We start from the raw sequence: 16582 nt of genomic DNA, 5'->3' as shown, positions 1-16582 counted from the left end.
GTACTTGAAGTTGCCACTTTGTTCTCCACAGTTTAAAAGATGGCTTTCACTGCCATATAATCTACATAAACTAGCATTGTAACTCACAGTGTGTGGTTATACAAACAGGAACAACAGCAGAAACCAGAGCAGAAATCAGAGCATGCTGTGCGCCATGGAAGAGAGCTTTTTTCTTTAACCACAGAGAATCATTTGAATTCAGAATAGAGCTACATATATCCACCCAACAGTTTGTACAGAATGTGTCTGGATGTGTGCGTGCGTGCGTGCATGCGTGTGTGTGTGTGTGTGTAAATCACATTCAGCTATAATATGGTATTATAAGTAATAGTAAATTAGGTGGGCATTATCAAGTGTTGGTAATATTTCTTTTCCTCCAAACTTGGATAGAGAAAATCAAAACCAGGGGAAAAAAGAAAAGTACCTTTGAGGTTTCTAATTGTTTCCAGCTGTTAACATTATTTATTGCAAATCATATTATCAAGTAGTGAAACACTGATGTCTTTGAACTTTTTGCAGTTGTGTGTAATACTGGAGCCAATGCAGGAACTGATGTCGAGACATAAAACTTACAACCTCAGTCCACGAGACTGCCTGAAGACCTGCTTGTTTCAGAAGTGGCAGCGGATGGTGGCACCCCCAGGTACGAGCTCGTTCTTCACTCTTGTTCTAAATGCATTTTCTGAGGCCTCTTTGGGGGATGAAGGGATGTGAAAAGGAAGGAAGGAATCATAGATTTGTCAGGAAGACTAGTTTCTTATGGATATTTGGATGTGGGGATGTTGAATTTGTGAAGTACCAGCATCCTTAGGAATCATCTATAATCTCACTTAGGACCTGAAACCCAGAGAAGTCAATTGATTTATTTAATGTTACCAAGATCATTGGCAAAGCAGAAATCAGAAGCAAGGTTTCCTGTCTCCCAGGCCAGTGGCTATTCCACTGGACAAGACTGATGTCTTCTCATGGTCCATTGTTCTTTTGCTTGTTTTTTCTTTAAGAATGATATAAATTAGGGGAAGAAAGGGAGGGAGGGAGGATGGAAGGGGGAAAAGGAAGGAAGGAAATAAAGAAAAATAAATAAATAAGTTTGCTCCCTTTTTTAAGATAGATCTAGTATCAAAGGGTACTCTGATCATGAAGAGAATACATAAAAGATTCCATTTTCCTCACTTCCTTAGAATGCAGTTTAGATACTATAGTCTCCTGCTGGGACTCTGAAATTACTGCTTCCAGTCATCATTAATTGTCGTTCTATCTAATACATTTTTACTCCCAGGCGTGTGTCGAGCCTCATTGATCATAAAAGCAAAACGTATCCGTTCGCTAAAAATTATTTTTATAAAGAGTAATTATTAACACGAAGCACATAGCTTTCTGAATCACAAAATAGAATGGTCACCTTCCACTGGTAATGGGCCAGGCATTTTTATAGGAAATGAATATAGTAGATGTAACCAAGTGCATATTTAGAAATCTGAGAAAACGAGCATCATTTTACATAGAATATTTACATCTCTGTCTTAGAGGAATTTTAGACATTTGAAACATTATTTTTCAAACCTATTGAATGTGCTTAGATTATTTTCTCTTTCAATATCAATAAGGCTTTATGGGAAAAAATATTTCACTCAGTGCTTTGAGAACCTATATTTTCCAACATATGCATATATAACATATATTATTTATTAACTAAATCATTCATTCAGTAGTTATTGATTAAGCCCCTACTAGGTGCCAGGTACTGTTCCAGTCACTAAGGAGTACAGCACTGAATGAAACAGTTAGAAATCCCAGCCCGCCCAGACCCTCCGTTCTCTTTCTGAATCCTCACAATAACCTTATGAGGTATTTAATATTACTTCCATTTTAAATGTACAGGCCCTGAGATTTAAGTAGTAATTTGCCAAAGACGGTCTCATAGCTGATCAGTGAAGGAGGTCTGTTTTGTCACAATAAGTGCTTACGTCTCCAGAGTTCATGACTCTATGACCTCAGCTACCTGCTGCCAATGGGAGTAATCCAGAGTATGCAGTGTCGGTATATTTCCCCCAAATTTCACAAAAGAAGTACAGATATCAAAAAAAAAAGTAGCCAATTTTAATTCTTGAGGTAAAGGAAGAAGATGTTTGTCAGGGGAACTGAGTATTTGCTTGACTTTGAATGTGTAACTCAACTCTTCTGGCACCATGAGCTGGACCAATTCTATTTCCTGTTTCCCCAACCTTCAGGACAAGTACCCATAACTCTCTATGGACAGACATGTTAGGCCCTTTGATGAACACCTCTGAACATAAGAGATAAAATATTCATGAAAGAAACGAAATGGTACATAAATAAGAACATAATCCCCTTCTTCCTCAAAAGTCAGGGATAATTTGGTGGACTAGGTGGTCTTTGAAATGAGCCTTAAAGGATATCCTGCCCACTCCCCATCAGAAGCAGCATAGGTGTTTTAAGAAAATGCCAAGAGGCCCTCTCACTTGGTTCCAGTATGGCCCCGGCTCACCTTCTCTCCTTCAGAGTTGGGTCAAGACTAGGGTTAGCAAAAAGGATGCTCTTACATTCCATTTCCAACTGAGTAACTGCCTGGAAAAAAGTTTCTGAACATTTCTCATTCACAAAGCACAGATTAGAATAGTATCTAATTAATAGAGTTGCTATGAATATAAGATAGTCATGACATAGAAACCATGAAGAACATGAAAACATTTGATAAAACTCACTACATGATGTATAAATAAATAATATTCATCTGACCGCACATCACCACAGGTCCCTATGCTTCCAAGAAGACGTTGCCCATCCATCCAGTCCAAAATATTTTCCTGTTTCTAAACAGGACTTTCTTGAAAAGATCTAGTTCCCCTTCATGAATATGCTGGCCCTTGCACACGAAGATATTTTTCCCACAGGAGTGTTGAAATTAGTAGCATTCTTTAAACATCGGGGTCCAAACCATGCAACTTGAGAACCATACTGAGCTGGGGAGCCCTCGGCTGACAGAACTCAGGCTTCCTCTTCTTTGTACTCGAGCATCTCCAGGTGTGATGGTGCTGGGCGTCTACCGGGAGACACGGCTCCTACACAGGTCCACCCCCTTCGCTTGGTTTCATCCTTTCCCTCCTATCTCAGAAGCTCCCTCCCTGCCAACCCAAGGGAGCCCAGGGCCCTCCTTTTGCCCTAAAGACAGAACAGTCCAGAGAAAAGTGTTTTTCCCAATTTTGAAATGGTAGTGATATTTTTAACTCAACTATAAAAGTGGTATTTGCGGCTGGCCCTTAAAATATATTGATAGATTCCAGACAAACAACATTCGCGAAACACAGTAAGACATAAATCATTCTATCTAGATACCAAAGAAGAGGGTTGCATGCATTTTGGGCTAAAAATAAAACAACCGCTTCCTCCCTTTACTCCCGTACATCTAAAAGAAATGGAAACAATTTAGAGTCTACTCTTTTCAATTCGCAAGCACAGCCTCCTTGGAGGGACAGTATTTTGACCGTCCCCCCGGAACTGATCCCCCGTCCATTTTCCATTGTGCAGCAGAACCCACCAGGCAGCCGACAACCAAGCGGAGAAAAAGGAAAAACTCCACCAGCAGCACGTCCAACAGCAGCGCCGGGAACAACGCCAACAGCACCGGCAGCAAGAAGAAGACTCCGGCCGCCAACCTGAGTCTGTCCAGTCAGGTACCTGTAAGTCTCGCTTTTCTTTTAGGCCTGAAATCCTGCCTTTGCCTGTCTCCCACCTGCAGGGGCCCACGTGAAAGCCTCCCTGAGCTGCCAGGGCGTTCTGGGCAGGTTGGGGGTTGGCGGAGGGCAAGGCCGGGGTGGGGGTGGGGGTGGGTTGGGGGTGGGGGAGGGGAGGGGCGGGGGAGGGCGGAGTCCTGCCATGGAAACCTTCCCTCGCAACCTGGGAATTAGAAAGGAATATTAAGAGTCTGTGCTGCGCAGGGACCTGAATTAAAAAGCCGTCAGAGTCACAGACAGGAGATATGTCACTTAAGGTTTAATTAAAATATCACTTAGCAGCAATGCCTGGTGGCATAGAAGGGGCTGTCGGCACCATCACTGGAGACCCCGTGCTCCACTGGAAGCTAGCTCCCGGCGTTCAGACTCCGTATTGTAATTGGATTGGGCCTTCCCGACCTGGGTGTCCCTTCCTATTTTAAGACTCAGGTAATTAACTCCCGGCCACTCAAAATGCAGCTTAGTGGATTCCACTTTACCCATTTCGTGAGCTCAGGGGGAGGGTCGGCCCCTGGTTTGGTCTCAGCTCTCTGGACCTCTTGACCCTTTCTTTCATTTCTGGGTCTTGACAAAGGAAATGGGCCACTGAGAAGGGGGCTTCTTTGAACTCCGAGGCTGACAGCTGACGGGTGTCCCCAAAGAGGGGACACCCTGTGGCCCTTTCTTCATCTTTCTTCATCTCCTATTACTTTTACTTTCAAGTCCTGTCTGCCCAATTCCTGCCGGACTCCAAATCCCTCAGCTCAGTGTCAGACCATTTATAGCTTTCAAATTCCCATGCTCCTCTAAGCATTTCCTGTTCCTGGTCCCCTCCACGATTACTTGTGGGCACTCCTTCTCTGCTGCCCTAGCCACACCACCCTGTCACCAGGCGTTTGACCGTCGTTTGAGCCCCAACACCTTCGTGGTGCTTCATGGATATCCTCTAGACGCCATGTCTTGGGAAACGTGCTCTATTTCTTGTCACTTCCCTCAACTGATGCAATTTGACCTTTTCCCTCTTTCTCACCTTTTTTTCCCCTCTTGATCTGTTGTCCTCACATCTCTCCCCTTGTGAGAGCGGACCCTTCTTTCGTGGGGATTCTCCACTTCCTTCTAAATGTGTCTTTCACATGTGTCCCCGACCCACTTTTACCCACTTTCCATCGGTCCGTTTTCTTTGGCTAAAACCAACCCCATCAGTACCTGAGGATCCCCGGGTCCACTGGGACTCTTCTCCTGTCTTCCGTAGACAGAGGGTATGGTTTTCATCCTCACTGCACTAGAAAGAAAGGGTCATGGAGAGAGTGGCCAGCCTGTGGGGAAGGTACCATTTTAAGACCGCTAGGAATTATAGACTTTAAATAATGCCAGACTCACCTCTGTTTTCTGAACTGGGCTAAAGAGTCAGGAAAAAAAAAAAAAATCAAAGAAGAAAAACAGTCTTTTTATGAAGGTACCAATAAGTTAGGCCCACTCCTGGTTAAATTGGAAAATGCATAGAGAAAATGGCCTGGTATAAATAAATCAACCCAGAAGTGCTCACAAGTAACCCATTCTTCATCTACTCCTGGAGTTTTAGAAACTAACCTTTGTAGTTTCCCCTTGCAAATGAGTGCATGCCAGAGAATTCTGGAACTGCGACACCGCTACTTAAAGGCACGGTGGCTGCAAGAATTCAGCTCAGTTCGACAAATGTTTTCTGAGCTCCTACTATGTGCCCCCCACTATACCAAGAGTAAACAAACAAAAGACAGCAAAAACCCAGGCCCTGTCATTGAAGAGCTCATGTCTACTCAAGGGATGGCCAAGAGGTTTCCTCTCGCCTGCCAGCTCAGTCTCCTGGGGTCAGCTAACAGGGTCCAGCACTGAGTGGGATTCGGAGGCCCAGACTGGGTTTGCTGAGCCGTCCATCCTCGATGTCTGCCTCAGGTGTAGAATAGCAGCGTAAGTTTCATGTATTTCGACATACCTGGCCTCGTTGGAAACATTTCAATTTTATCTTAAAGGGCACGCCACGTAGTTTGCTCGACTTCCTGATGCTCCTTTCCTCCAATCCCCCAACTGCATCTTAGTGGAGGATACCTGTGTCAGGAGGGTTCTTAGTGAATTGAAACCCTTTGGACTTGGTGAGAACAAGGCACCATTAGAAAGTGAGAGCAGAATTTCAGCACCATCCCCACTCCTTGCAATTAAAAGAGGTTTTAACCGAGTAAAACTTCCAGAGGGCCAAGAGGGGCAGGGAAAGGCAACCAGGTTAGGAGAAATGTGCACATTTCTGTGCGCACTCCAGTTAAATGGACAATTAAATGATAAGCATCGTCTGGCTTGTAGTGGCCACATCTTTTAACCCTGTGTACTGAACTACCGACACGATTTTACTGTTAAAATCGAAAGTGATCTGCAGCCCTGGCTGCCTCATTCCCAGGCATGACCAGAGTTTATGTGCCACCGTGACCACAGCTGTGGTCCGCCTAGCTGCCACGGCAGCAACGCGTGTGTCTGGCGAGGACTAGGGTTTAATCCTTGGATTCTGCTTCTCACTCCATGAGCAGGGGCTAGGAGCGATCCCGAACTGCAGCCTCAACCCTGGGAGGGATGGAGACCTGTGTCATTCAACAGCAGTGACCCCTTCTGGCCAATTTAAGGAGAAGCATTGAGGGGCCCTGAAAGGAGTCACTTCCAGTCCTCCTCAGAGGTTGGTGGTCCTTGCACGGGGGATTAGTGAGAAGATGTGACATGGGCAAGAGCTGGTGGCACCTCCAGGCCTCCAGCAAGGAGCAGAGAGGTCTGCCTCATGGGGAGCCGAGGGCATCTGGGCTACTCTCAGACACACCAGCCCTGCCTCCTGTGGGATACACGAGAAAGCAGACATGGGAAGGAAATGCACTTCTCACGACCGATGTTGAATGTTGGGGGGATTTTTAAAGATGTGGGGGTGGGGAAAATGGAGCCAGCTTCCACTAGAGAGAGGCAGCCCCAAATGTGCACTATGTCTCCATTCATTTTGTGTGAGGCTAACAAATCGAGACCGCCTGAGCAGAGAACCACTCGTCTCGTCTGCAGGTTCTGTAGACGTAGGTTCCAGGTAGAGCCCTGTGCATACTTGTGTAAGTGTGTGTAAGTGGCCTCAAGTATGTACGCGCCTAAGAAGCCCTTAGCACACATCTCTTTCATAGCTTGCCATCTATCGATCACTCCCACGCGTACACACAGGATTATGTATCTGGTTAAGGCTTTTCTTTTATAATCAGGAAGGCAAATGTGGCATCTCTCTGAAATTTAGGATGCTGACAAGGATCTATGCCTGGGCATCTTTACAGCTGTTCCAAACACTACGAGCCGATACCGGCCCCATTTGGAGTGATTCAAATCACGATTTTCATAGTACTTTTTGTGAATGACCATTATTTTTCTGATGCCATGAAGGCATCTGGAGTTTTGAGGACCTTTTCCTAATGTCACGCTTAAGCTGCCTTCTGATTTTTCTCCTCTGTTTCCAAATTATGCTTACCTCCCCACACTGTCCCAGCCTCTCTCGATGATCTTGGACTCATGATACTAATGCAGACCCACGTGGTCGGTCCCCATGCCCTTCTCCTGTCCTGTGACACCTCACGCATGTGTTTTCCAACCCTTCCAAAATGTGCTGCACCTAAGTCATGAAATGAGATTAACCCACGTCATCCTCTCCCCAGTCTTGCCCTATTCTTTCCCCTTACCTTTGTTCCTGGTCATAAGCACTGTCTCCCGATTGCCTGTAACCAAGTGGCTTTCTTTTTTGTCCAGAACACTCTCAGCGGGCCGTGTGGCTAACCCGATAACGTCCCCTCCTCTCTGGAGAGCCCATTCCATCTCCAGTCCTGTCCGTACTCTTGCCAGAGTCTCTGTCTATGTTGTTCCTCACCTTGAGTCCATGTCAGTGTCACGTCTGGCTCTTCGCCGCATAATCAATACGTTCTTCGAAGCACACTGCTGATTTCCCCGCCAGCACCTGTATCGCTGAGTTTACCCAATTTGTATTTGAGGCATTTACTTAACCTGGGACATAGCTCTTTAAAATCATGTTTGTCAAATCACAAGAGTGATTAGTCAGAAAACACAGTTTGGAAATCCATTGATGACCTTCCCCATAATTCTCGGGGAATCAATCAATCAATCAATCAAACCAAATTTTCCATTCCAAAATCGACCAGGTGGACATTAAGGGTTCTCTTCAATTGGCACCTTCAGAATTCTAGAAGGAAACTGGAGGGTCCACTGGACCTTCTCCTGACCAAAGGCGGTAGTCTACCATACTGTCCCAGGAAAGCCTCTCTTGCCCCCAGTAAGGGCAATTTTTTGCCCAGTTACCAAGGCATTTCGTCCAAGGCATAGCCTCCCTGTCAGGAAACGCACCCTTACATGCCCAAAAGCATCTGGCTCAGCCCTGCTTTTTCTGGCAGAGGCAGACGCTGACAGCATTGGGCACTCTTCTGGAGTCACTGCACTTTTGAGTAGACCATTGCTCACAGCCTGCCCAGCAGTATCACCTGACAGGTGTCCTGTCCCATGCCCAGGTCACCCATCCACCCCATACGGCCCCCTTTGAACAAAGAGGCTGGAGCTGTGCCCTGTGTATGCGTGCTTCTCCCCCGTCCCTCCCCAGGCGTGGCCTCCACGAAGCTCCCAGCTACAGTAGGTGGCTTCCTTGTTTGCATGGAAGGACAATTTATACTTAAAGGAGTGATTAGATGGATTCTTCTTGCACGCTTCCATTTCTGATGACTACCAGCTTCATCAATGTAATTATAATTAGTGCTCTTCATCTTCCTTTTATGGCACCAGCTGGACAGACTGGTTCTCTTTACTGCCCAGATTGGTGGCAGGGTTGCCTGTGTGGGGATAGGTGACAGGCACCATGAAATAACAGATGGTAAATTCAGGGCTTGTTGGCAATCAGCAGGTTTTTGCTAATGACTTAATTAGCTATGCAAATTGTCAAATCAGTGTGAACATTGTTTTTATCGAAAACTTTACCTAAATTAATTACCATAATTAAGTAGCAGAATGTCAAGGATATTGGCTGCATAAAAGGGCCTGGCTGAGTAGAAAAAGGAGAGATTCTGTCTTCAATTAAAATGTATACCGTCCTTGGGACAGAGAGAATGCCATTTGGAATGAGTTGCGTGAATATCGTAGAACTGCATCCTCCCCAGTTGGCTGCTGGTTTCCAAAGCCATTCAGAGGCCCTAAATAAAAAGTGGCGGAGTTTTGGAGGTATTGGAAAGCACCCAGCAGAAGGTTGCACAGCCCTCTCTGAAGTCCCTAATGTCGGCAAGTTAAAAGCGTGGATTTTTTTAATTTTGAAAAATCGATTTTTTTATTTCTGCAGATTGCTAGCATTGCTCGTTCTCCGGTGTCAGGCTGCGCACTAAGGACATAAACTCGCGTGGTTGTTCCCCGTCAGGAGGCAATGTTTATTTCCTGTAGAAATCAAATATGCGTCTCGCCCCCCCCCAACTTTGAGACTTGACCCCCGGGACACAGTACACGAGTGTGTCTGTCCTAGATCGCCCAGCCCCTCCCGCTAGTGTTTTAAGCTGAGCTTCTCTGTCCCAAGGTTTCCCTGTAATAATGTCAGCTGCTGTTCACAGGATGTGATGGTGGTAGGAGAGCCAACTCTGATGGGAGGTGAGTTTGGGGACGAGGACGAAAGGCTAATCACTAGATTAGAAAACACGCAATATGACGCGGCCAACGGCGTGGACGACGAGGAAGACTTCAACAGCCCCCCCACCCTGGGGAACAGCAGCCCGTGGAGCAGTAAACCCCCCGCCGCTCAAGAGACCAAATCAGAAAACGCCCCGCCCCAGGCTCCCCAGTGAGACTGACCCGCACCTGCACCCACTGTCAGTAGGCCGTGGGGTACACACACCCACGCTTGCAGATCCTTGCCTACAGGAGAGGAAGGAGGAGAAATAAAAACTTTTCCACGCGAATACCTATTTCTAAATCACAATGATCTGAGTTTGAGTTTCTTTCTTTTTTCCTTTTTGAATTGAGAGGATTATTCCAATAAACTTCCATGACCCTTCCCTGGAGGCCTTCGCAGGTAACACAGCTACTGGCACTGAGCGTAATTAAAACCAGAGCGAACGCTCGCGCTTCTCCTGGCTGGGTGTTAACCACATGTTTGTTAATTACACGCCCCGCCCCGCTCCGCCCCGCCCCGCCCCGCCCAACCCAACCCAACCCAACCCAACCCAACCCAACCCAACCCAACGAAGGCCATATTGTCAATACGCCCTCAGTGCTCAGGGTCTCATTATATGCCGACCCTAACTACAGATGACTTTTTAATATTGTAAAATATTTTCTGCTTTTTGACTTGCATCTGAGAGTTTCTTGTTTCAGTAAAAAAAGAAAAGAAAAAAAATCAGCTTTTGGACAGTAATTTAAGTGTATCCTTATTAATTTTTATTATTTTCTTCACCTTTTCCTTCATTGGGTAACAGCTAAGAGGGCCTAGAAGGGTAATTTATGGGTGAGCTAATGTCAATCGGTTCTCCAACCCGAGCTGGTTCAATCGAGCCCAAGTGCTGAAACAAGAAATGTCTTTTTGTCATCGAAGACACTGAGGTGGATTTTTTATGTAAAGAAAGACACCTACCTGGCCCTTTGAGAACTGATGCATTTGTAAAATTGCTGTTGATCCAAATCTTTTCAAGCCATGTAATCCATTAATTTTGTGGGCAGTTTAATAAATCTGAAACTTTTTTGTGTTTTTTATTGTATCTGAGTTGACTTGTTTCTTTTCATAGTATATTTCTTGTATAATATTTTGTAAAGCCCTCCCTTGGTTCTTTTATGGGGATTTTTCTTTTGGGGCAATTCCAGTGTATTTATGTGAAACTTTATAAGAGAACTAATTTTTCCATTTGCATATTAATATGTTCTTCCACACATGTAAAGACACAGTGGCTCCGTGTGTTATAAAACAGCTGTATTTTATGTATGCTTTACTGATAAGTGTGCCAATAATAAACTGTGTTAACGACCAATGCAAGTGGATCTGGCTGTTTGTGAGCACAGGCAGAGAAATCTGCCCACAATTATGAGAAGTCTGGAGGTTGGAGTTAGCGCCCAGCCTACTCGTGGAGTGGACTTGTGAAAGCTGCGCTGTTCTTTGTCAAGTCCGATTCCTTTCCCTACTCACTGCAGTTCACTTAGGCAGATGTGGGAGTGTCTGCTCTGAGCAAGGAAGATCTGCCTTGTGCTTCTGGAGCTTGGCAAGTGGAAGAGTGGTAGCTTCCACTCGCTGAGAGTATATTTTGCACCAACCAAACCAACTTCAGATCCACGGACATTATTTCAGCTCATCCTCAGAGCTTCACAAAGTTGGCATTAATATCTTTGTTTTTAAAAATCAGTGTTGCTTGCCTATTTTTCTCAAAAGCTGCTATACGAGACTCTGGAAAATTCACTTGAGGACTTTTTTGTTTAAAAAAATTCCCTTGTGTTTCTCCACTTTGTTTTCCACCAGTGAGGAAGATGAGAGACGAAATTTGTTAGCATGTGTTGGATGTGTCTTAAGTGCCAGGCGATTTTAATTTATCATCTTGGCAAATTCTGGAAAGGGGAATTTGAAAAAGAAAAGCTAAGGGAGGCCACGTGTCTTAGGTTGGGATTCTCAGAAGCAGAGCCTGAGGTCAGGATTTTGGGGCACAAGATGACTGAGGGAGTGTTCTTCAGGTGAAAGAAAGGGAATCTTTAAGAAAGTCAGGGGGAACAGGGTAGGGAAGGGGAAAAAGTCTAGAAAAGCTGTGGACTCATGTAGTCTGTGTTCTGGACCTGGTCCATGAAGGGAGAGCTCAGAACACAGACCTCACTGTAGAAATGCCCCCTCCTGAGCTGAGCCACCCGACTTTTGTGCACCTATACCACTCAATCATTGGCTGGAGCCATCCCCAGGGTATAGGAGACTGTAACCTTTAAACGAAGATGGCCTCCATCAGCTCAGGGCAGTTCTGCAGAGAATAAGATGGCCAAATAGAAGGCAACAGTGATAGTGTGCTGGTGTGGGTGTGCCGGTCTCAGAAAGGGCATCTAGGCAGGGCACAGTCTACTCCATTAAGTGACTTGTCTCATCTCATAACTCATGGCTGACGTAGTTGGGATTTGAATCTGGATCTCTCTTGACTACAAAGCCTACATCCTTTCTAGAACATCACATTGCTTCTCTAGAATATTAGCATTTTGAGAAAAAATGTGCAGTAGAATAGCAAAAGAGCCAAAGGACATATAGGGAACTGCTACTTTATTGCTTACCCACCAGAGTACTGCTAAGAGAACTTCCAGTTTATCCCCCACCGACCTCACCATTTTGTCAAGTCTTTTAAGCCACCAATATGTATTACAGTTGATGCCTAGGACAAAGTATTTGACACCTGTTCCAGTTATCTATTGCTGCATGGCAAATCAACCCAAAACTCAAGAGGACAATTTATTATCAGTTACCCTTCTGAGAGCTCACTGGTCTCTGTCAGGTGGTCTGCACACTTAGGGGCTCACACACTGACTGGGGCTGGAGTCATCAGAGGCTTGACCAGGCTGGACATCCAAAATGGTGTATTCACACTGCTAGCTATGAGGTAGGCGCTTAGCCAGGTCTCTTAAATGGAGTGCCTTCGTGTAACCTCTCCACAAAGTTCTCACAGAATGATGGTTGGGTTCTGAGAGGGAGTATTCCAAGAGCTGGCATCCCGAGAGAGGAGAAACATAAACTGCCAAGGGTAGAACTGACCCAAGGTCACTTCTTCCTTGTGCTATACTTCAAAGCAGCCCCGATTCAAGGCCTGGAGCCATAGCCTCTACTCTTTGATGGGTAAGTGGTGTGTGCATACAGAAAGGGGAGAAACTGACGGCAGCCATTTTTGGAAACAAACATCTACACCGTCCAATGCAGTTCACATCCTGGTCCTTGCTTACCTTGCTGTTGTGCTTTTAGCCCCTCCCCACTTGCGCCTGATTTGCCATCTACCTAGGCTCCTCCCAATTTTCTGAATACACCAATTGCTCATGTCACACATGACTTTGCCTATGTTTTTCCTTCTTAGAATCATCCCCCCCCTTCTTACATAACCAAAGTTCTTCATCTTTAAAAGCCCAGCTTGATTCTCCTGTCTGCAGAGCTGCTTCCCCAGCTATGGTCAGGATCTACTGATCCCTCTGAGATCCAAGAGACACTTGGTTCTTGCTTCTACCTCAGGGCTTTCCTTATAAGGTTTTGTTGATGCTGCTGAATACACCTCACTGTCCCCCTAGACTTTCCCAGGTCTGAGCTGTTTTAATCATTTCCTTCTGAATTCTTAATATCTAGTTCTGTCATACATGTTGATGGAACATATATAGTTAAAAACTCCCAAGCAAGAAATCATGAAAACACTGTTTACCACGTATTATCCTGTTTAGTTTTACAGTCTGTAATTCTAAGGCACAATGTAGGGTGACAGTTATCCCTGCAGATATATAAGAAGGTAATAGATAGAGATGGATGGGTTCAAGTTTCTTAGGGGTCAAATCAGCACAAAACAAACATTGCATTGCATTGGCCTAAGCCTAACTTCTCTTATAGGAACCCCAAGAGATTTGTCATGCCCTGAATAATCCGAAGGGCAACCATTATTAAGTACACACTACATATCAGTCATTTGCAAGGTGCTTTACCTGGGTGGTCTCAAACTGGGTATCCAAGGGTGGTGCATGAGTTAGGTTTTGCTTAAATATCCAAAACTCAGCAGCTTACTGACAACAAAGGTCTTATTTTTCTCACTCATGGGGCTATGGGTCACCTGGGGCAACTCTGCATCAGGTCAGCCCCTCAGATCTCATTCTGGGACAGTGAGTTCCAGGAGCATACTCCTCTCTTGGCAGATTCTGGAAAAAGTGAAAATAGGATAAGCCAAATCAGCCATACACATCTGTTCACCCTGCATCCACTGGCCAAAGCAAGTCATAAGGACAAGCCCAACATCAGTGGGGTGGGGAGATCTACTCTGCCTCCCGCTAAGTCCCATGGCCAAGGGTGTGAATAAACAAGTGGGAATCCAATCTACCACTACTGACCTACACATTGCCTGAAAAACTTCTAATTAATTGTCAACATTTAAAAACTAATTTTCAAATTAAAATTTCATGCCTCTCTTAACAAATCAGAAGGAACAATTCACATTTCTGAATCCCTGGATGGTAACAGTGGGCCGGTGCTGAGTCACAGCTACCCTGCTTGAAGGCTCTTCAGCTTGTCACACTCAACCCATCTCACTAATTCACTCCACCTGCCTGGCTTCTACAGGCTATGGTAGCTATTACACCCATGTTCTCTACTCCTTAAAACCACATTTGGAAGTTAGTATTATGGGCCCCACTTTACAGATGTGAAGACTAATGTTCAAGCAGGTTAGTTGACCCCATTTGTCACCCAGCTAGTAAGTGGTGAAGGGGGTTTACAGGGCCAAAGCCAGTGCTCCTTTCACCAAACCACACTGGTTTAATCAGATTCACAGTAGTGGTTATCCTCTGTGGGTTGGGTTAGGAATGTAGCACGCATGATCGCATTGAATCTTTGCAATATCCCTGTGGGCAAGGTAATGTTATCATCCCCCATTTTGCTGATGGTACTTGGAGCAGTTAAACAGTTTACCCAAGGTCACAAAGCTCACAAGTGACAACATCATGTCCCCTTGACTCTAAACCACTTTATCAGAGTTACTATCAGGTACACATGCTGCAGGTCAGGTATTTGGAGGTGTTCTCTGGCCTGGGAGAGGGGTCCTGGTATCCACCTTTCTACCATTAGCTGTGTATTTTCAGGGGTTGTCAAAAAGGATGCCAGAGATCAAGAATTGCCATTTACCTGGTAATGGAATGAAGCAGGGAGGCCCCCATTTAAGACCTTGAAATCTCAAGGGCATCTGACAAGGGATTTAGAAATAAGTGACCCAGTCCCTGCAGGGAATTTTTTTCTCTCTCCATTTCTTCTTAACCTTGAGGTGAGCATTTAATGCAATAGGATAACACAACCCACACTGATACTACATGGGATGGGCTGTGGTGGGAACAAGGCCAACAATTTCAATGTCCCCAAATCAGGATTGGCATTGGCAGCATCCTTGGGAAATTCATTTTATAATGGGGTACCCCTCCATTCTCCATAAAAAAATTACTAGTTTTTTGTTCTGAATAAGTAATACATGTTCATTGTAGATCATCTGAGCAAACAGGAACAAGAAGAAAATAAAGCAATTCCACTACCCCCATATAAACATTGCTAATATTCTGATACATATCTTTCCAGTTTTTTCTTCTTGGCTCATATACATTGCGGTGTTGATAAGATACGGAAAAGACAATTATGTGTCCTGTCCTTTTCATATAATATTGTCTCATGAGCCACCTCTGTTAACTATTCTTTAAAAACATGATTTTAATTTCCATATAATGATCCACTAATGGAATATACCATAATGTATTAAGCCATTTATTTATGGCTGGTCAGCTCCTTTTTTTACATCCCATTAGAATTTCATAATCATTAATAAGCTGGCCCAAGGTTGATAAGAGTTTGTTAAATCGAAATTCACTTACTGGGTATTTACCATGTGCCCAGCACCATGCTGAGCATTACTCGGGATTCCGTTACCTTGTCCACCCTCAAGGTGCTTACAATTCACTTGGGATAGAGGACAAGTACATAAAATGCTGTCCAAGAATATAAGGCTGAATATATTCAGTGTCAACAAAGCACAGAGAATAAAACCTCTGGGAGTTTAAAAGCATTTAATTTACATTCATTGTGCTCTACTGTATCATACTTTGCATCTCATTTAGTCTTCACCACAGTTGGGGGATGCAAGTGTTTTGTCTATGAAGCTCAGAGAGGTTGAATAACTTGCTCACGGCCTCACAGATTGGAAAATAGCAAGATCAGGTTTGAACCAGCACAGGACTCCAAACGCTGTTCTTTTGCTGGTAAGCCACAGGAAATCCCTGGGCAAACAGCAAATGCTGTGACTGTGTTGGCAAGAATGAGTTCATGGCAGAGCAAGAGGGGACAACGCATGGATGCATCCAAGTATCTGGCTGCCTCTCTCAATTTGCTCTCTGGTTTCATCTTTTGTCCATCACTACTGTCAAGACAATGTCTCTGATCATTGGGAATAGTGAGGAGTTCGGGTTTTAAACAAAACCCAATACATCAACACTGTTGGTGTTTACATAAAGTTATTTTCAGCACTTGAAGCCATGGAGCTGGAAAAGGCATTGAAGGATTATTGAAACTGTAAATTAAGGGAACTGGTAAAGCAATGTCTCTGGCCCCACCCAGGCTTATCTTTTCCTCCCAGAACTTCACCATCCTGGACAAAGTAAATGCTTCTTATTTCCCAATGACTTTCAAAGAATTTCTGGAAAATATTTATTCCTGAGTTAAGCAAACCTGTTTTGATGGAGGTTCTTCTCTGTGTCTCTTCCAGAGTTGGCATGATGTATCTTGAGCCCTTCTCCGATAGTAAGCCATTCATTAAAAGTAGTATTCACTCTTTGGGGATTTGCAGGTTCTTCTGTCATGAAAGTGTTGATGCTTTCAGACAAATCTGCAAAAATTCTCAAATGAGTGTGAACTGGCTTTAACTTCTGAAGCCTAGCTGAAGTCCATTGTCACAAAAGTGAAAATGTAACATTTTGTAGAAAGAGTGAATTGTGTAAAACCTGGACACTGTCTAAAGGATCAAACACGTTTGGCCTCCTCTAGCCAGTACTAACCAACACTAGCAAATGTGTTGTGCTGGGAAAGCTGCAGAGCTCAC

General features: G+C 44.6%; 1 protein-coding gene across 13 annotated transcripts in view; it reads left to right on the top strand.

Moving 5' to 3' along the window:
* The window catches only part of LDB2 (LIM domain binding 2), a 407922-nt gene extending 397145 nt beyond the window's left edge, over nt 1-10777 (top strand). For 3 of the 13 annotated variants that reach the window (XM_025887734.2, XM_025887728.2, XM_025887731.2), the window contains 3 exons: nt 520-643; nt 3550-3701; nt 9371-10777. In XM_025887734.2, coding sequence (XP_025743519.1) covers nt 520-643; nt 3550-3701; nt 9371-9601 — 507 coding nt within the window. In that variant the 3' untranslated portion in view covers nt 9602-10777. The other 10 variants (XM_025887735.2, XM_025887736.2, XM_025887730.2 and 7 more) reach the window with 8 other exon arrangements.
* The last annotated feature ends 5805 nt before the right edge of the window (nt 10778-16582 follow it).

This window comes from Callorhinus ursinus, unplaced genomic scaffold, assembly GCF_003265705.2.
Source record: "Callorhinus ursinus isolate GAN/ISIS: 27379988/994484 unplaced genomic scaffold, GSC_fseal_2.0 scaffold4, whole genome shotgun sequence".
Lineage (NCBI taxonomy): Eukaryota > Metazoa > Chordata > Mammalia > Carnivora > Otariidae > Callorhinus > Callorhinus ursinus.
This window is presented reverse-complemented; position numbering and strand designations above follow the sequence as displayed.